General features: G+C 39.5%; 1 protein-coding gene across 4 annotated transcripts in view; it reads right to left on the reverse strand.

The window, feature by feature from the left end:
* Tnik (TRAF2 and NCK interacting kinase) overlaps window positions 1–21581 on the reverse strand; it is a 376373-nt gene that overhangs the window by 130024 nt on the left and 224768 nt on the right. For all 4 annotated transcript variants that reach the window (XM_005382987.2, XM_005382990.2, XM_005382989.2 and 1 more), the window contains exon 4: window positions 14015–14140. In XM_005382987.2, the coding sequence (XP_005383044.1) occupies window positions 14015–14140 (126 nt within the window). The remainder of the gene's footprint in view (window positions 1–14014; window positions 14141–21581) is intronic.

Raw genomic sequence — 21581 nt, forward strand, 5'->3', positions numbered from 1 at the left:
ACAGCACTGATAATTATTGCCACCGCACAGCAGGGACCTCCTTCCCCATAAGTAACCTCCTCACATTAAAAAACAGAGACAGGGCTCAACATGCCATGCCCAGCAGCAATAAGTCAATAACATCGTATCTCACAAGGAAGTAATAATGGATCATTAATATTCTCTCTGAAAGAAATTTCTGAAATACTTTATATGGGGAATAATTCTTGCTAGCATTTACTGAGAATTTACTAAGTGTCAGGCACCTGGCTACATAATTTACAACTTAGTGATGTACAAAAACCATCGCTTTGTTATGCTTCCCTCAATTCCTTTGGAAATGAAGCTTAGTTATGGCCTGTAGCCCTATCCACAGTATATGCTCAAAAGTAACTAGAAAAGGGTTAAAAGCATGTTGATCTCTTAATTACTGGCTTTGTGATGTTGGCCACATTCCCTAAGCATCCCAGGCTCAGCAACATCTCCTCCCCACCACCACTGCTATGAGAAAGTACAGAATAAAAGCATCATCTGTCTAGATACGAACATGAAGTATGTCTATGGACATAGAATTCCCAGCAGTCAGAAATCTCAAAATATTTTATTACTTTCCCATTTTTCGTCTGTTTGCACTCATAAAAAAATTAATGAGGAAGAGCATTTGGCTTGGAGGATGGCATCAATAGCTCCTCAACGTCCGCTTCACTGCGAAGGCGAAGAGACAGGATGAAAGAGGTATGTAAAGGGTATTGGGAGCGTGTGTTTCTAGAACCTCTGTTCATGAAAGAGTACCACGAACATGTGCCATTTTTTCAAGGATGTATCACAGAGCAAGAGGGCACGGGGGTACATTCTAGGACAATGGGTCTTTTATTTGGAAAGTGATGGTGATGGAAGGAAGGGTGGGAAGTTGAAAGGAATCTTACATCTGAAACACTAACTCGAGGCCACTAAGGACCTGGGCCAGACACTGAAATAAACATCTATGCCATGTGACAGGAAAGAAGGAAGGTTAAGTTAAGGTGGGGAGACAAATATACTTGGGCAGGGTGGAGTCTGGGTCTGGGCCCAGGAGGAATTCCAAGAAGAGCACCATATGGTACAACCAAGTCATCAGGGGAACACAGTGCTTGGATTACTTGGACACGGTTTGTTATTCCTATGCAAATGAAAAAGGTTAACTTTTAGAAACAGAGATATACGATATTTCAAAATTTGCATGGTTGATTACTATGTATTTTTGTCAACTGCCTGTGTTTCTGACAAGCAGGATATTTTCTCTTGGAAGTTGAGGAGCGCTTATTACGCCCTCCTGTGTCCCCCACACCACCCCCTCCCACCCAGGGCCGTCAGAGCCAGCTGAACCCAGGGGAGTTCCTGAAGCACCAAGCCAGCCCTTGGCTCCCTCCTCTCCAGGCACAGACCAGGCCCTTCAGACTGGAACCACCAGGTTCGGTCACGTCCAACTTTCCTTCCCAACCCCAAGAACGTCTGAAAAATTTTTAAAAGGTTAATTTTCAGAAGCTAGGATGATTTCTGAGGTCCCTGAAGTATTCACTCACTTTCTAGTTAATTGGCTTTAAATTCCTGTGGAAAGAAACAAGGCCTTAAGGTGGTATTTTAAAACGGCAGGCAAAATCCAGAATGCCCTGACAGGAACTTGTTCCTCCCAAATGTCACTGGCCAGTCACCCGCAAGAATAAATGACTATTAACAGAGCGGTTCTTTCTCATGGCAAAAGAAGGGACAGGAAAGAGAGAGAGGGGCAGGTAAGTAAATCTCTTTCTAAATGAACCAAGCAGTTAAAGAGACCCTAAAGCTAGGAAAGAAATTTCCAAGAATTCACAACTCTGCAAGGTATCAGCCTATTGACCTTGAAGCTGCAGTGAGGCACAAGACATTTTTATCACATGTGGCTGGGAACAGTCACAGATCTCATCTACATGATTTATGAAGGTGTAAACCGAACCTGAATTCAGTAACTTTGGTAGGAAAAGATGCTTCATTCAACAAAGATAGTTTAAGCCTTACAATATAAAATGTGCGTGCGGAAATGCAAAATACAAAACTGATCCATATACATATGAATATATTTATCATTTCAAAAACAGAGTAAAATTGTTCAGAATTTCAAATTTGAAAAGCAACCTCAACAGCTTTTTGCGTTCATTTTTAAAATTTTAGTTTATGCGTACATGTGTGTAGTACATATGTGCACGTTACACACCTTAATTCCTTTTTATCCCTTTTCCCTTCCTGTCTTTCCCTCTCCTCCATCTCTTGATCCACTTCCTTTTTTTGCTTTGAACATGTTTTTAGTACATAAGGTTTCCATTTCTAGTGTGAAATGGGTACACGTACATAACACACCCAAATTCCTTTTTTTTCTTTCATTTTTAAACTGGCATATATTTGAAAAAAGTCTTTCGGCTTCTAGATTTTATTTTTGGACTTGAAAAAAGAATTCTTGAACTACAAATTCTAAATTTTCCAAAGATAAAAAGATGAATTTCAAGTGTCCCAAACTTTGTCAGTAAGCCTTCCAGATAATGAGCAATTTTATACTTTGAGAATAACAAAGGCACTTGAAATATACTGAGCCAACTGGTATTGCTAGCAAGCACAGGCTGCCCAAAGGACTGGCCCACTAGACATGCTCAGCAGTTGCCTGTGTCTAAGGGGACAGACATCTCAGAGGCAGCATGACAGCATTCACAGAAAAGCTAGAGAAGTGAGCTGTGTCTGGGCTCAAATTTCACCACAGCCATGCAAGACCTTCTGCAGGGTTTTTCTTGGTAGGAATAAATTATTGTAAGCACATTCTGTCCACAAATCCCATCCTAGAAACAAAACTTAAGGAAGCAAGAAGTGTCCAATGCTGCATCTTAAACTGTTACTCCCAAATAGAATTTGAAGTGAGAATATAGGTGAGCAAATGTTCAGGTAGGTTAAAAAGAGAATAAGAAAATACTAGTTTTAGAGGATTTGTGACTAAACATTTCAACAGTCTAGGATTTTAAGACCCACAATATAAATAGGAGCAGTGGCTCAAAATTAATCTCAAAATGGAACCAGTAGGGTTGCACAGACCATTAGCATAATAACTTTGAGCACACATAAAGTGGTCCTTTTGCTAAGTGAAAAGAAGTTTAAACATATTTCAAAAGAAATTCTTTGGAATAAAAGAAGAACTTGGCTTTACATTTTTGTCAAAGTACCACCCTTGAATTCAGAAAAATGGCTCCATTGAGGCTGAATTCCAGACTCAGTTGCAAGGTATTAAATTAGGTGAAGCCTTAGATCTGTGTTGACAACTATGTACCGTTCATTCTGTCTCTGTAGGTCATGCCATCAGGTGGCTCCGACACTGGCAGACTATTTACAGTCACCCTTTTATCCTTTTAGGCACTCCTGAGTTTATTAAATTCAGTCTTCAAAATTTTCCACTCATGAGTAATAGATTCAAACACTTCCCCAGACAAATAACCTAGCTTCTTTCTATGGAGTTCCTTATTCATAAAAGTCACAGTCACTGATTAAAACAATAAATAAAAGTAAAGCTTTATTTCTGATACACAGCACTAAGAGAAATTTTACTTTACTCTTCAGAAGCTCAGCTGTAGTTGGCTGAATTTTTAATGGTGTCATGTGTAGCAACTTATACTTAGATCTTGAAACAACCAAAAATGAAGTGAGCCTGATTTTCTACTAAACCAAGATGCAATAGCAACATAAATCCAAACTAGAGCAAAGTTATGTTTGGAAGTGGTGGATAACATCAATGTAGAATCCACAGAGGGTATCTCACTGGTAGGTAGCCATGTGAGTTCATGTCTTATTTTTTCTCAGTATCTTACCCTGGATGACCCCACAGGAGCTGGCCGAGTAGTGCAAATGAATGAAGCAAAGTATATATGGAAAACAACAGGAGTGACGGGGTCTCTGGTGTGAACTGGCTTGTGTCCTCTAACTAGCAGACAGACTATGCTAACATACTGCCGCTATTTGGCATTTCAAGCCCAATACCTCTAGAATATTTGATTTTTCAAAACTTTTCAAGTTAATTCAAATTTTTATGTGAAACCACTAAATTTTTCTAATGTTGGCATAATTTAAAAAAACACTACCTTATGTGAATCAAACTAAACATATTCAGCCTCTGGGCTTTCATTTTGCAAACCAAGACTTAGTCCAGTATTATCAATTTTATCATGTGAAAACCAAATGCCAGACACACTGCTTTTGCCAAGGATAGAATCCAGGTCTCTGGGTTCTCAGGGCAGGCTGCAGCCAACTACTAGAATGTTTCTGAAATGTATACAACATCATTTCTTAAGTCCTAGCTGTACCAGTTTGCAGTGCTGCAGTGTAATAAATGGCTTATGAAGCCATTATACTACAGTAATCTGCTCTCTTACTTGACCACCTACATTTCAGAAGCTAATTATAAATTTATTTCCTTTTACAAGATATTCTAGCCCTGTGATTGTTATGGTGGTATGAAAAGAGACAACAACATATGTGTGATTTCATGCCCTCATTTTAGAGAAATTAGTTCATTTAGTGGATAGTACTTCTCACGTACTCCCGGTGCCTGAGTGGCATACAGCAAACCCAGAGAGCCTCTCAGCCCTGCCATGGCAGAATGAGATGGTAATGTTGTGTGTCAGAGCTCGATTTGTTTCCCAGAGATTGGAATCTTTATTGAAAGAGCTCCCTTTTTTGATTTCCGGATCAGGCCTTGAGCAACTGATAAAGGAGAATTACTTGGCTATTATCAGAAGTAGTTGTGTTTCCACAAAGAGCTGGTACTAAACAAGAGTTTATCTCTACCATAAGATTGATAGAATTTGCACAGATTATAATTCAATCAGACACCTGAAACAGCACACATATTGGCTAGTAAGATATTACAAGCCCCTGACCTCCAGCCACAGGCAAAGAAATATCCAGGAATTATTTCATGTAGTTAGTCTGAGCACAGGGAATAAATTCTGGAAAGTGTTGATTTTGATTGTGCTGGGTATGTCTCTATATATTTTTATACCAATGTAATCCTAACAAAATGTCATTACTCCAAGGAATCAACTATCTGTGACCTTTGCAACTATTTGATAAAAAGATTCTCAAAAGATTTAATGCACTTTAAAAAATGTGTTTCTTAGGTTTCATATCAGTGTGTTAAATAGCTAGCAGATCTTATTATCTTCTCTGAATACTGGGCAAACTGAGGAATAGAGATTAAAGGTGAAGTCAAAGTAACAATTTACCCACAAAGCTTTAGTCTTATTTGGAACACCGACCTTGGATATCAGGACCATTTTTCATGGAAAAAGGAGAAAAGTGTAGGGTTGAAGGGCTTGATTCTGACATTAGACAGTTTGTGGTCAGCTAGCACATTGTCTTCATCACGGACAAGCTCTGTGCATGGGCACATTTCTGAAATTTTGAGGCTAATTTCCTCACTGGTAAAATGGAGATACTAATATTTAATTTGTAGAGCAGGTATAGAAATCCAATAAAATAATATGATGATGTTGGTAAACACAGTACTTGGCCCATTGATAAACAGATAATAAATACTATTTACCACTACTCTCTTTAAAGCAGAATGCCCCAAACATAGTGAGTCAGAGGAGTTGGAATAAGTATGCGCTATTATACTCTGAAAACAAGCTTCAATCAATATTGTAATCTGATATTAATTTCCTAACTATTATGTTTGTGTACTGCCTTTACTTTTTCAAAGGCCACCTTAGTTTCTTTATCACATAGAAGAACTGGGAAGAAAAACAATGCTCTTGCCCTTGCAAGGACTTTCCTAGCTTCTACCTCATCCTCAGTGGCAGAAGCTATTGCATAATTGCTGATGGGCAGTCAGAACAACTCTCCCACGGACGGGAGTCTGACAAATACTAAGCCTTCTAGCTTCTAAATCAGCGGTGGGGCTGATAACTATCACGCCTTGCCATCTGATTTCAGGTGAGGAAAATAGGTGTGAAGGCAGGATTTCTCCCTACGTGGTCCAGTTTGGAAGTGCTCGCTACCTGTAAACCCCCATTTGCCAAGTTCAGGACTTGTTACCTTACTAACACGGTCTCCTAACTGGTCTCCCTGCTTCTACCTTTGTTCTATACAATTTTTCAACTAAGCAACCAAAGTAGCCCATTCATTTTGTGGATCAAATCCTATTATTCCACTCCGCAAGCCTTCTAATGCCTTCTCCAATTCATGCATGAAACTGAGGTCTTGCCAATGGTCTGTCTGGAAGTCCTGCATGATCTGGACCCTGGGCTCTCTTCCCCATCTCTCCCTTCTTCTCATTGTGTTTCATGCACAGTTGCTTCATCATTATTCCCAGAAAACAGCAGGCCTGGCATGCCCTTCCTTAAGCAATCTACATAATAGGGTTCATTCTGACCACTATATTTACTGCTTTGTCCTATCCAGCTCAGAAAGCTATAACAAAATATCTGGCTTATAAACAGCAGAAACTTTTATTTCTTACAGTTCTGGAAGCAGACAGTCCTAGATTAGGGTGCCAGCATTAATGGGTTTTAGTAAGGGTTCCTTACTGGTTAAAAATTACTGAGTTCTGCAAAAGAATGTGAAAAAGCTCTGGATCCCTTTTGTGTGGGCCCTGATCACATTTATGAGAGCTCCACCTCCACGACCCAATTGCTTTTACAAAGCCTTACCCTCTCTCAGGCTGGCAGTGTAGCTCAGTGGCAAAATACTTGCCTATTATGGCTGAGACCCTTGGTTCTATTCCCAGTGCTGCAAACAAAGCCATACCTCCTAATCCCATCTCAATGGGGGTTAGAATTCCAACATGTGGATTTGGGGAGGACATAAGCATTCAGTTCACAGCACCCTGCAACATTTATCCTCATTCCCTATTAACCTTTCTCTACTATTCCAACACTCAACAGCTTCTAATATTCTCTATCATTTTTATAGTACTTACTATTTGTGGTCTGCCACAAGAATGTATGCTGCATTAAAGTAGGAGCTTTAATCAGTTTTGTTCAATGATATAGTCTGAATGCTTAGAAGAGTACCTTGCATGTAGTGAGTGCTTGGCATACGTATTTGTTGATGGCTGGATGGATGAATGAATGGTGATTAAATAAATGAACCCTGGAAACCAGGTTCTTAGTTTCCAACCACCCCAACCACTTCCGTTGGAAGAGCGATTGGCCAGGGCAAGAACCAGCAGGTGGTGACTCAATTTCAGAGCATGGAGCCTCCCAACTTTTGTTAAGCCCATGAAGATGCAAATGCGCTTGTTGCTTTCTCTAATGCCAGTCTGAAAATGCTCTGAAAATTTTGCTTATTTACAAACAGAACAAAGCAAAACGAAAAACAGCCAACCAACCAACAAAACCTTCCAGTGCATTTCACAGAACATCAGACCAAGCTAAATCATGTTTTAGGATGTCTGCATTCTGGTCCTATATCATCTCTACATTGAGGTCCTGGAAAAGTCCATTGATTTATACAACCCAGAAAATGAACGACAATTAATTTCCTTCTAGTTTAAAAAAAAAAATCTCAGCATTAGGAAAAACTGAAAATAAGTGAAGTCTTGCTTGACTACCCATCACCCTCCCTCAGCTAACATACCCCAATCCAGGAAAAGCTACTGTCCTCTTATGCCCATCTCACAACAGGAATGGAATGAACCTTCAGGTATGACTCATCCATCAAGAAACAGCTGCACTGCCTCAGGCAGTAAACTGGGTAGTTTAAAAGCTTAATGTTTACTTTTAACCTCAAGGAGAGCCTTAACTAAATGAAAACCCCTTTCCAGACAGTATCAAAATGGCTACCATTCCTTGTCCATTGTGAATAATGCGGCGGCAAATGAGAGTGCAGATGTCTCTTGAACGTACTGACTTCATTTCTTTTGGATATGTACCAGAAATGAAACTGCTGGATTACACAAGAGTTCTATTTCTAATTTTTTAAATAAATGCATATTTATTTGCTTATTTTTGCCATAGTGATGAATAAACCCAGAGCCTTCACACTGAGCTGTGTCCCCGGCCCTTTTAATTTTGAGACAAGTTCTCACTAAGTTGCTAAATTGCCCATATTGGGCTCAAACTTGAGATTCTCCTGCTTCAGCTTTTCAGAATGCTGAGATTACTACTACTACTACTACTACTTCTTCTTTTTCTTCTTCTTCTCCTTCTCCTTCTCCTTCTTCTCCTTCTTCTCCTTCTTCTCCTTCTTCTCCTTCTTCTCCTTCTTCTCCTTCTTCTCCTTCTCCTTCTTCTTCTTCTTCTTCTTCTTCTTCTTCTTCTTCTTCTTCTTCTTCTTCTTCTTCTTCTTCTTCTTCTTCCTCCTCCTCCTCCTCCACCTCCTCCTCCTCCTTCTTCTTCCTTCTTTCTTCCTCTTCTTCCTCTTCTTCTTCTTCCTCTTCTTTCTTCTTCTTCTTCTTTCTTCTTGTTCTTCCTCTTCTTCCTCCTCCTCTTCCTCCTCCTCCTTCTTCTTCTCCTTCTCTTCCTTTTCTTCCTTTTCCTTCTCCTCCTCCTCCTCCTTCTTCTTCTTCCCCTTCTCCTTTTCCTTCTCCTTCTCCTCCTTTTCTTCCTTTTCCTTCTCCTCCTCCTCCTCCTCCTCCTTCTTCTTCCCCTTCTCCTTTTCCTTCTCCTTCTCCCTCTCCTCCTTCTCTTCCTTCTCCTCCTCCTCCTCCTCCTCCTCCTCCTTCTCCTCCTTCTTCCCCCCTTCCTACTCCTCTTGTTTTTGAGGGACCATCACAGTGTGTCCACTGTGGCTATATTAATGTTCATTCCCACCAGCAGTGTGTAGGGCTTCCCTTTTCTGCACGTTATATAATTTCTCCAACATTATATAATTTCTGTTTGTCCATTATATATCAATGAAACTGGAAGAAAAGGGCTGTTGCTGTAGCTCAGGGTTAGAGCACTTTCCCAGCATGCATTAGGCCCTGTGCTCATCCTCACAACCATGAAGGGGAAAAAACCAAACAGGATAGTGGTTCCCCTGGGGTGGTAGTTGGGAGGGTACATGCAGGGGGACTGCAAGGGTGCTGGCAAAGAACTAGGGGCACAGCTGTCATTCTCTACATGCCATCTGCTGCAGCTCATAACAACTCAGCTCACTGCTAAAGGCCGATTCAGACATTCCAATTCATGACACCTCTTCACATTCTGTTGAACCTGAACTTTCCAAGAATGTGTAGTGACCAGATTTACACCAATAATATCACTTTCATTCACAAATCAACACACTGGTCAGTGTCATATTGCCCTGTACTTTCCAAGTGCTGAAGAAAACACTGAGACACAAGGGTATGATCCTTGCCTCAGAACCCTGTCATTATGAGCATCTTGGGCATCCATCCTAGTGAGAAGCAAAAGAAAAGGTAGCAGAATTTGGGTGTGTGTCTATCATCTCAGTTACTCAGGAGACTGAGGCAAGAGAATCACAAGTTCAAGGCCAGCTTGGGCAACTCAGAAAGATCTTGTCTCAATATTCAGAAGAATTAGAAAAGACTGGAGAAGTAACCCAGTGGTGGAGCTGTGGTGTGCCAAGGCTCTGGTTTCAATCCCCAGTACTGGAAAAGAACAACAGCAAAACAAAACCAAAACCCAAAACAACTACAAAAAAGACGTGGTTCAGATACTAATGAAGAAGACTAAGTGGAAAAAGAAGGCATGAATTAGAAAAATGTCTTAAAAATTAAATTATTGTGAAAACATAGGAGGCGATGCCAGTGGTGTCAAGCTAGGCACAAAGAAGACACACACGTCGCCCAGGTTCATGAGGCAGGCCAGGCAGGTCTCAGCATAGTCCGCACAGGCCACACTAGCAAACGTAGCCAGAGATACCTTGCACACTGACAGCTTTTGTGGGCTGTCAGCTTAAACTTGGTCTTGGCCATCACCCGGGTAGTGTGAATACCTTGAACTGCTCCTCTGGTGCGATAAGCACGGCACACCTACCCTGCCTGTCAGGCGCCTGTGCGAGGTCCCTCACAGGGCTCAGGCAGTGGGTGTCCGCCTCCGTCTAGCACAGCGATGGCCACTACCGGTACCTGCTTGGGTACAAGCAGCCTCCACAGCCTGCCTGGGCTGCTTCTCACTGCCTGCCATGGCTGCTGGCACCTCCAGTACATGGGCAAGCACAGAGCCCGAGCTGGTGCCCGCCCACATGGTGGGCCCATGGTGGGCCCCTCAGAGTTTGAATGCTTCTCCCTGAATGCCCGAAACATCACAGAGCCACTCTGCTCTCTGTACATCGGCTGGCCCCGAGATGCCAACCAGGCCAAGGTCTGAGAGTCACCCGAGCTGAGCCAGGCTAATGGGACCCCAAGCATCATCCTGTCCCCACAGCCGTGATGCAAGCCCTGATCCTGCCCACAGCGAGAGAGTTGATACCCAAGAGCTGCCTGAGGCCACACTCTCACCCATGTCCTTTAATTCAGCTACAAGCACCCACGCCACACTGGACACAACAGGAGGCATCACAGTGGAGGACACAAAGCATTTCCTGGGCTCTGAGGAATCAGAGAAGACTCTGAGAAACCGGGCAGAAAACGAGCCTCATGCCTGCACTATCGTGATCAAATGAGGAAGGCCAGCCCTCTCCTGCCCTGCTTGGAGCTGGCGTCCTAGGTCCCGGGCTTCTGCTTTGTCCCTTAACACAGACCCATATCTGCTAAGCTGTGGGCTCCAGTGGACCTGCTGTCCTCTCCCCACCAAGGCTGGGCCACTGAGGGTGGTGGGGCTCTCCCTGGAGCCTCTAGATCAGGCTGGCTGAATCTTCCCTAAGGCAAGTGCTGCCCTGGGGCTGCTGCCTCTGGGAGAGGGCAGATAGGGCTGAACATCAGGCCACCTCCCACTCTCCACACCAATCCCCTCCCTTTGCAAAGAGTATTTTTCTAATGCCTGTGCTGGGCTAGACAGTCATTTCTAAAACTATTTTGGTACTTGCCCCTGGGCCAGCCCTCAGCCTTTGTGTGTGTGACGCTGAGCCCTGCTGCGCATCTCAGCCAGGCTGTTGCGTGTGTGTGCGCGCACGCTGCGGGGATCAGGATGGGCTTCCCTGTAGATTGTACCGTGGAACTTATTTTTTCTGGCCTTTTTTTAAAAGTTAGTGTTGTTTCAACATTAAAAATACTGATTTTTAATACTGAAAACAAAAACATTTGATATCTCTAAAAAATTAAATTATTGGTATTACTAACAAGAAGTACATTTTTTCAATACCATTGTGTGTATTATTCCAGGCATCTCACTATGCCAATATATCTATACTTTTTTTTACAAAATGAAAAGATATTATTTCCAAGTATAAAAAGGGCTTTTAAAATTCCACTATAATTGTTCGTGTTCATTCATTTATAATTATAGATCTACATTAATTCAGTAATCTCCATAGTATTCCTTAAGTGATTTCTTATTGGTTAATTTCTACATACATGTTTATGAAATACCCCAAGTATTTATTTTGGATATATTTCTACTTGAAGAAATACCACTTCAAAAGTAAGGCACTTTCTTTGGAGGATATATATATATATAATTTCTGTATGTGCATGCATTTGTTGTATAGGTGTGTGTATCTGTTTGTATTCAAAATGCTCTTGAATCAAGTTGCATCAATATCCATTTCCATAAGCACTAGGCATGAGTATCCATTCTGGATATTTTTTTAAAATTTGTTTTATTAGTACATGCTTGAAGTATATGCAGTTTACAGTCATCTTGGGAAGCAGGTACATGAACATAATACAACTTCATTCTTTTTTGAACTTCCTTTCTTCTTCCCTCCCACCTCCTCTAAATCCCTTTTCTCTGTTTTTATTCTTGTTGATATTATAAATCTTATTTCATGTTTATGACATGCAGTGTTTATATCCACTGAGGTTATTAGGCTCTTGGTGCATCTTTATTCTACCCAGTCCCATTCCCTCACCCTCTTCTCTTCTCCATATTCTCTTGAACTCGTTCCCATCTACAAGAGATCTCTCCCTTTGTTTCCCTCCTTTGCCAGTCCACTAGCTAAGAGATGGTATAGAACTCTTGTTGCTTCTATGCATTTATATTAGTAAAAATGCTATATTTAAAATATTTTTTTCAGTAACTAATATTTCTTTACCTTTGTGGTTGTTACCTTTTCCTTAGTTCAATCTTCCTACTGGTAGTTCCCTATTTTTCCTATTGATTTATGTACATTCTTCACTTCTGAAAGCTGTTAAGTTCTTTGCTTATCATAGATGAAATATTTTACCAAAGGTAGTTATTTACATTGTCATATAATTTTTGGTAATCAATTTTTTAAAAATTCATATAGTCAAATCCATCAAAATTCTGTGTTCCAGTTTATTTATTTGTTGTCATACATCTTTCTTCAGAATTATAGTTTCATTTATTTTCTCCTACCTCTTTTACATTTTTAATCTTCATATGTCCATCTGCTATACATTTAGAGGCCAGAATTAAAATCTAGTGTAACTTTTTCAGGAATCACATAAAATATATAAAAGAAACGTCATCACTAAATGAATTTACTTACTCCACAGTGTATTTTTATTTTAAATTTGCAAATGGGTTTTTCTGGAAAAAAGTTCTCAAGAGTTATTTTCATTTCATTTAATCAATATCAAATGACATTAAAATCTTGTCAGTTTTTGAGTTAACATTATTATACACTTTTTGGTCACCAATTGCATTCCCTGTAAATGTTTTATCTTCTTAGCCAGATTGTAAATATCACATGTATTAAAAGAGTAACTTCTATCCAAGTCTGAGCTCTTTGAAGATTATCCATGAATTAGAGTCATCCCTGAAACCACATAGCTTAGCACTGCCTTTGGCATTTAGTAGGCACCTGATAATTCAATGAATTTTGGGTTAGACATAACCAGGCTCTCTGAAAGATGAGCAAGACAGCATGTGGTTAACAGGGTATTTTTAGAGTCATTTATCCAACAGTATCATGTAAAATGAATGGAGGTTTGGGATTCAGAGAGAATCAGATAAAGTAGGAGACTACTACACAGTCTAGGCCTTCATGAAACAGGCCTAAACTAGGAAGGTGGTGCTAAAATGGTCAAGGGAGTCAAACCAAAATGGACTTAAAAGCCTGCTGAATGACTAAGATAACAAAAATTCTAGTGACAGATACCGGGAAAGTGGGAAGGCCATCTGGCCCGGGAAGTATAGGAAGAAAGGGTAATGGTATTAGTATCTTATTATTGTGGATGATCAATCAGATGTCTTACTGTAGTTAAGTGGACAGAGAATGTAGAAAAGCAAAACTTCCTTTGCAGAGAGTTTACAGTGGTATCAGACACTGTTAGGTATTTTTCTCATAGAATTGTTTATGTTCAAGAGTAATCCATATGTTAGTGATAGATAAAAAAGAATCACACAAAGATTTGTAGATCCTAGCTCCATCATTTGTTTGTTTTCTTGAGACAGGGTCTCACTTTGTAGTGAAGGCTAGCTTTGAATTCACTATGTGGCCCATGTTGGCCTGGAATTTGCAGCAATCCTCCAGCCTCAATCTCCCGAGTGCTGGGATTACAGGTGTGCATGCCCATGTCACATTCACACACACACACACACACACACAATTTCTAGCTCCACAGATCTTAGAAGAGTTTACTTACCCTCCCTGTAAACCTTAGTTTCATCATCCAAGAAATGAGAATAATAATACCTACCTCAATGAATTAGAATAAATATAATTCTTCAATAGAATGGTGCTAAAATATTATAAAGGACTGTCAATGAATGGAGGGACAACAAAAATTAACTGCTGGCTTTGGGGATAGTCCATGTTAAATGTTAGAAAAAAATGTAGGTATTCTCAAAAGATAGAGAGATTTTTCAATGCAATAGGAAAAAAAATCCTGGAAACAATGTTATGGAAATCATGGGATTATTGGGTTTCAAATTTGAAGTTATTTATCAAGTCTGGTCATGAGGACAGAGAAAGAGAGCGTTCAATAGTGGATGTTTTTCATGTAATGAAAGGAAATTTAAATAGTGCTACTTACCCAGAGTTGGTCATCCATGCCCGGAGGGTTCTTTTTGATAAAAGCACCATAGTATGTAGCTATATTTCGGTGATGAGAATATTTCTTCAACATATTAATTTCTTGTTTGATTTCTTCCTCTTCATCCTACATTGAAAAATAAATATTTGAACATGAAAATCCATTATCTTTAGTAGAATTTCATTCTTCAATGCCATCAATATCAACTAAATAATAAAAAGTTTTTTCTTAAGGTTTTTCTTCCATGATGATAAAAGAGCATACTTGACTAAAATGGAAAAGTTTACAAAACAACATGTTGGTAGTAAAAATGGGAGGATTTTCCTTTTGTACAGGTAACAGACATAGCATCCAATCTGCTGGGGGTAAAGTAATCTCATGTCTAAGTAGGAGGATATCAAGGTAGTCAAGCTATTAGATAAAATTTACACTAGTCTTCTGGGAACTATGTCCACTGAGTACCTCTCACTGATCCTATCTGCTATAGGAACAAGGGAGGACAGTATAAGGGAGAAAATATAGACTCTCAGATTTAAATTTTGTTAGGTTCATTTTCTTTGAAGACTACTTTTATTGAAGTGCCTGATTGAAGCTGATGAAAGTCAGATGGGAGAGGGAGCAAGGTAAGTTCTCTAGCTCTGAGGAAGTTCACAAAGCAGGAATACCCTCATCACCTTCAGGAAACTAAGCATGAAAAGGAAAGGGGAAATGCAGTGGTCGAGGATATAAAAAGAGACAACTCTCCTACAGAGTTAGTTTCCTGATATTGAGGTTTCATTCATTCTGAGTTTCAACTTGGAGTCTGCAAACTTGCTCCTGGCATTACTAGTAGATAATGTATGTTCTTCCATAATTTTATTTTATTGATATGTATATATTGGTTGGACTGCAAAATAGTGTTTTACTGTTGAGGTTGATGGAAAAAGTTTCTGTCACAAGATTAAGTGTTTTACATAAAGAAATAAGTGAGAACTATCCCTGACTGTAAACTGTTATATTACCAAGACCTGAAAGACCACCCAGGTGTGTCCTGTGTGCACCTTCACTGCATCAGTGGGTCCTTCTGCACTCTCCCATGCATAACGGCTTCTTTCCCTCCTTTTTTTCTTCATATAATTTTTACAATCATTTCTGGTTGGGTGTAACATATACTCCCCACGATGTTTTCCTTGCTTCTATCAGGCAATGTTGAGCTCACCCATTAAATTTTGTCATAGCCCCTCCTCTTCTTCACCTGGTATGGAGATATGCATCATACTATGACTCTTTTCTTCATAGATTATAAGTTTTCCTTTATTACACAGTTCCTTCTTGGCCAACCTCCTTGATCTTCCTGGCCTGTCATGACTCTAGTCACCTAGATCATCACATATTTCTACAGTTCTCTTAGAACTGTCATCCCCTATCAGTCTATAACAATCCTAAACATAGTAATCCTGCCTGTGTTTGTTTTCTATCACATCCTATAAAGGTCTGGATAGATCTGTCCCCTAAAAAGTTCATGGTGTTGAAGGCTTGCTAGCCGATGGGGTTTTGGACCATTAGAGCTCTAACTTCATTAGGGGATTAATCCATTGATAGGATCATAATTTGATGGTATTTGGGGACGTGACTGAAAAATAAGGCTTGCCTTAGTTAAAAAGAGTGATTTATGGGGTTGCAACTCTTTTTCTCTGGCTCTTTCACTCCTTCCCTGATTCCTGGGCACTATGAGTTGAGCAGCTTTCGTCTATTTCACCCTTCTGCCTTGATCTTCGTGTCTTGCCACAGACCTAAAGCAACTGAGTCAGCCGACCATAGACTGAAACTTCTGGAACCATGAGCCAAAATACCCCTTGCCTCCTTTAAACTGTGCATGTTAGGTATTTTTTAACAATGACCAAAGCTCACCTATTAATACAAATTCCTAGAACCAAGCAGAGTGCCTGTGAACCGATGTGAGCACAAAAATGAAGGCTTACAAAGGGCCCAGAACCCAGAGCAACACTAGTGAGGTTAGAAGAAACAAATAAGAAAAGAAAGAAGAAAGTGGTGAAATGCTGACATTTCCAGGCCATATAATAAATTTTACTGGAAAAAATGGAGATCTGTAGGCCCAGGAAAACTAAAGCATGCTGCACGTCACATGGTTTCATTAAATGGAAGACCAGCGTAATCTCAGAACAGAACATAGGACTGGGATCCTTAGCTAAATGGATTTCTAATCCATAATCTGCCCTCATAGTGAGGAGGGAGTCAAATGATAAGGGGCTAGGCTTGAGGCTGAGGCAGGCAATAGATAGCTGACCGAAGAGAATTCTTCCTTGCACTATCAAAAACCCTCTACACCTTCAGTGCAGGCATATGGAGAAGATGACCTTCAAAGACTTTTGGCTTATTGAAGGGTCCCTGCAGCACACCTCAAGTGTCTTCCTACGGTGTGCATTCGCTTTTTAAAATTCACCGTGTGTAGCCAAATAATTGTGGATGAAGCAGGATATGAGCAGATGTACTTTGGAGACGCCTAAGCAGAAGGGGAGAAGACCAACCTAAGGGTTTCTGTGCTCAGCATGGCATCAGCAGCTGCTTCGATAAAAACAGCTACGTGAGGTAATGAAAGACACAGATCACTTTCCAACTGCAGCTGACAGACTGAGCTTCAGTCATTCTTCGTAGTAAGTTAGGCTGTTTCTGCAAGTATTCGCTGCCTGCCTCCTCGGTTCTCCACAGGATGGTGGATGATGTGACTTACAAACTTGACGTATCATTAAGAAAATCAGAACTTATGAAACAGTTAAATAACAGCATAATTCAGCATGCAATTAAACCCAAAATAAGTAGTATTAGAAGGTAGAATGAAGTTGGCACATTCTCGATCCCTTTGCAAAGGTAAACTAAGGTCATTATATGTCAAGGAGGAATGTATATATATATATATATATATATATATATATATATATATTAGATTTAGGATCCAAAAGTTGAGTGTAGGTACACAGGGTGCATACTGAGTTTGAGCTCCTACCACTTCTGGCTGTGAGGCCTCAGGAAAGTAATCTAGCTTTCTGGAGCCTAAATCTTCTCATCTTTAATGAAATACAAATGTTACAAATCTCAGTTTTGCAATAATTAAAAAAGGTATGCGAAGGTATAAAGTATACCTCAAAAGAAATATTACCATTAATCTTCTCAACAAAAAAAATCAATATAACAAAGATATGAAGGAAAGAATGTAAGTCACTTGAATCTTAAGTTTAAGTTGTTCCCAAACACAATTATGGCACATGGGTTATGAATACATAGTTGCAATATTCACTGTTGGTCTTTTTCCATGTCTTTGTGAGTAAGCATGTAATTTATCAGGGATTTGGAGCTACTATTTACTCAGATTTCTACTCTAGGTCACTGATGGCAGTCAATGATTCAAAGAAATACAAGATTCTTATCAATTTTGACAAGAAATCATTTAACCATTCTACAAACAGTCCAGACTTAAAGTATGTCTCACGGAAGGAAATGTATTATCAGGCTTACTAAAACAAAAAGAGGTCAACTGAGTCTAGAAATAAACCATAAAGTTTAAGTAGAAGGGACATCCTCTATTTTGTAAATGAACTATTCATACACCTTAGGAACTAAGAGCAGGGATCAAGCTCACCGAGAAACTAATGATCACTGGGTCATAACAAAAAATGAAGTGGTTGTACTAGCCTCCAACTTAAAAGGAGAGTAATTTTAATGTCAAGTCCAATACTTAGGAAGATCTATTAATTCAGTCAGAAGACTTCAACATTTAGTCTGATTTATTGTATTAACTTCAAGTGTGGCATTTAAACTCTCCGATGTTGGTTATTTTCAGCTGCAGATGGAAATAAGAAACCTATCTAATCCATCTCTGTGGGCTTAGTGCTTACTTAAACATAACATTGGCCTTAGTGTAAAGAAAACTTTTTCCTCTCAAGATCATGGAAATCTATTTACTGGTTATATTTATGGTGGACTGAAAAAAATATTTGGCTGCCTCCATCCTCCAGTGGAGAGGTAGAGTCCATTGCTTTTCTCCTTGAGGCTGGACCTGGCCATATGACTTGATCTGACCAGTGGACATTAACAAACATCAGGCAGCAGAGCCCTGGAAGACTTGTGCTTTGTGACTGGCCCTCTCTTCTGCTTTCAGAGAACTCCTTCCCCATGTGGGAAACCAGAACTGGTTCCCAGAAGATAAGAAATGAAGGAAAGGACAGTTGCTTTCAAATGAAACAGCGTTCAGGCTTTTGAGCCAGGGTTACTTCTGATGGCAATGTGATGCTTAAGACTGTGATCATAAAATATGGCCAAAGCCTAAGGTAATGTTCATTATGTTCCAGAGGCTGTGTGCACACTCTCTCATTTAATACTCAAGACAGCTGCATAAAGTCACTGTTTTTAAGGACCTGATTTTACAAATGAAAGAATGACTCTCAGAGAAGTAACTTTCCCAAGTTTACTCATCTTAAATGTTGCTCAGATTTGTCCCAATTTAGCTGAGATTTGTCTGACTCCAAGGCCAGTACCCTTAATTCTATAATAAACTTTGAGAGTTACTCAAGTTGACTAAAACCAAAGTTCTACTCAAATGAGTTTAGGAAAACTGGAAACCAAGAGTGAATAAGACCCTGACATTGTTCCTCCGATTAAAGGAGCTTGTCAGCATACAATAACATTTGCATATGAGTGATGTCAAGGGGTAACACAGGTCTTTAAATGGCCTATTTGTCACATAGGGTAATAACTTTAAGTATCTACAATATGCTAGCATTCCAAAGTAGAATGAGTAAGATGTTTAGTAATAATGTGCTCTGTAACAGAGTTTGCCCAACATTTAACTCTCAACCCTAGATTGTTGCAATTCCTACAACAATCCAAGGGAGGGAAAAATGAATGCATAGATACATAATGCCATCCCCCATGGACGTGCAGATCTTGGGACACTTCCTGAAGCCACCTCAGCTCCTGCTTTTCCATAGCAGCTGGCACATGCTTGTGTAACCCGTCATCCTCACCTTCAGTGTTGACAGAATGTGGCAAAAAGTTGAAGATAACCTCTTTATTGTTAAAGGATCATACAAGAGGTCACCACTAGTGTCTAGAATGTGGTTTGAAAGGGTTTAAAGTCATCTGTAGTAATAAAATCCCTCCTTCGGATAGAAATTTTATTCAGGATGCCAGTATATAGCAGGCAAAAACCAGAGTTTCACAAATCAGTAAACATTTATTTTTATAAGTTTAAGTATACAATATCTACTTATTCAGTTACTCAGTGACAACAGAGAGATTGTTTTACTGAATATAAAATTAGAATTCATGAAAGAAATTTAAAGTAAAATATTACCTTCGATATCTTTTGGTTCTGTTTTGGTTCTGAAGGAATGAGAAAAATCTATACTTTCTGTGATAATGATTTGCAAATGATAGAAGTTATTTTAAAAGGATATGTCTTGAAATTTCAGTAAGACCTTCATGCTGAATGATATTCTATACATGAATGAGGTAACCTAGTGTACAAATTGTGAGGTTGGCATTTTCTAGCACATTCAAAGTTCATAGACAGAATAAAGTTTGAAGCTTGTTTTACAAATCAGATTTCAAAACATTAAAATATATTGGAAATGAAGTGAGAATTAGGCATATGAGAATCACCTAAAATTATTTCAAGGTGGAATTATGCATTTGTATTTTTACAGATACAAGAAATAAGCAAAGGTGAGTAAAGGATTGCCTAATTCCATACCTGTGCATTGCAGCATCCACAGATCTCAGGACCTCACTACACCATTCCATAGGCAACAATGAATTTGTTGTATATGTGAACTCTAAACTAAATGAATTATTTCAAAAAAATATTTACGTGCCTACTCAGGGATACTGTTGGGTGCTGCTAACATGATAATACAGTATGTGGCATAACAGATTTAAGCTCTGCCACAGTGAAACTTACTGTTGTTTAATGGGAGACAGAGACATTTGTCAAAGAGTGACACTGATATTTACAAAATTAGTACTCTGGAAAATATGTAGTAGCTGGTTTAATAGGCTCTAAGAAACCTAAGTGTAAGCTGTGTTCTTAAGGTCATATGTAAGTTACCCAGTTGAGAGAGAGAAAGGAAATGTCATATGGTGTCATTAGGAAGGGGATCATTTTCCTGGCAGAAAATAATATTTTCTAAGGACCTGAGGCTGGAGGGGGTATTAGATGTTGTTTCCTGTGCTGGGTGGTGATGGTTAAGCTTGATAATGTCAACTGGACTGGCTTTGGGATCCACCAGAGGGACTGGTGGAGTATATTTCTAGATGTGTCCAAGTGGGCCATGGAAGCCTGACTTTAGATCCCTGATCCCTTGTGCTCATGCTGGTCCCCTATTCTGCAATTCCATGCCCTTCTGCCATGATGTTTCTGCCTTGGAGCCACCCAACCATGGACTGAACCATGAACCAAATTCAACTTTTCCTCTTTTAAATTGTGGGTATCAGTGTATTGGGTCACAGCAATAAGTAAACTGACTAACACAGGGTTGCCATGCCACTGGGAGAAAAAAATGAAACACTGTCTTCAAGAGATATAGTAATACTAACAATACATGCTACACACCATATTCTACATATCAAGCACTTTAATATATTAACTTCCTACACAAATTTTATGAGATAAGTGATATTACATCTATAGAGATGGAATAGGGATGACTGAACAATATGCCCATTATAAGCCAGCCATGAGGATCAAAACTATAATATGCACCAGACACAACTATAATTTTGAGGGATTTTCTTTATCATCAGGCCAACTGATTTTCTCTTACAATGAAGTATATTCCTTAGAGAAGCATGCAAAAAAAAAGAGTCTATTGTGCTTCCTTCTCACCAACATTCAAAGTCAGGCAACCATGAAGTAAACAAGTTTTAACCCTAGCATAGTGTCACTCATTTATGTAAAGTCCACCAGAAATGTGGTTAGCTATCCTATTATTTTTAGTTGGAGAGTAAAAAAATAAGATAACTAGAGAAACACTTTACCTAGGGACCAAATCAGTTTTAAACATATATACTAATGGAATTAATAAAAGGACACTGTATATTAGTGGAATCTCTTGCTGTTGCCTACCCAGCCTCTTTCCCACCTATTTATAATAGGTTTCTCTTTGAGGAATCAATGCTCCCCAAGTCTTCCTACGGTAAACTGCAGAGCTAGGCATCTAAACCAGACCTGGCTGAAGAGAATCAGAGATGAGTTTGGGGTTGGGGTTGTGAACCAAGCAGAGTCACTGATATTCAGAATGGTATTTCTGGCACATATAGTAATGAGGTATTTAGACCAAGAGCCTAGAGCTCCTGATAGGAAGAAAGCACACCCCAGAGGTGAAAGAGAAAAGACTTCCCCATATTATATCATTATATCACTCAGGTTTCATGGATCATCTAAACATACCCCAGCTTCATTCAGTCTGAGTGTAAATTTCATGCTACAACACAAAGTGTCCTGAGTGACATAATCATGAAAGTTTACCAAAATGGAAAACTTTTAATATGAACTTTATTTCATTAAGTCCTA

Source organism: Chinchilla lanigera, unplaced genomic scaffold (assembly GCF_000276665.1).
Source record: "Chinchilla lanigera isolate Chin_1 unplaced genomic scaffold, ChiLan1.0 scaffold00019, whole genome shotgun sequence".
Taxonomy (NCBI): domain Eukaryota; kingdom Metazoa; phylum Chordata; class Mammalia; order Rodentia; family Chinchillidae; genus Chinchilla; species Chinchilla lanigera.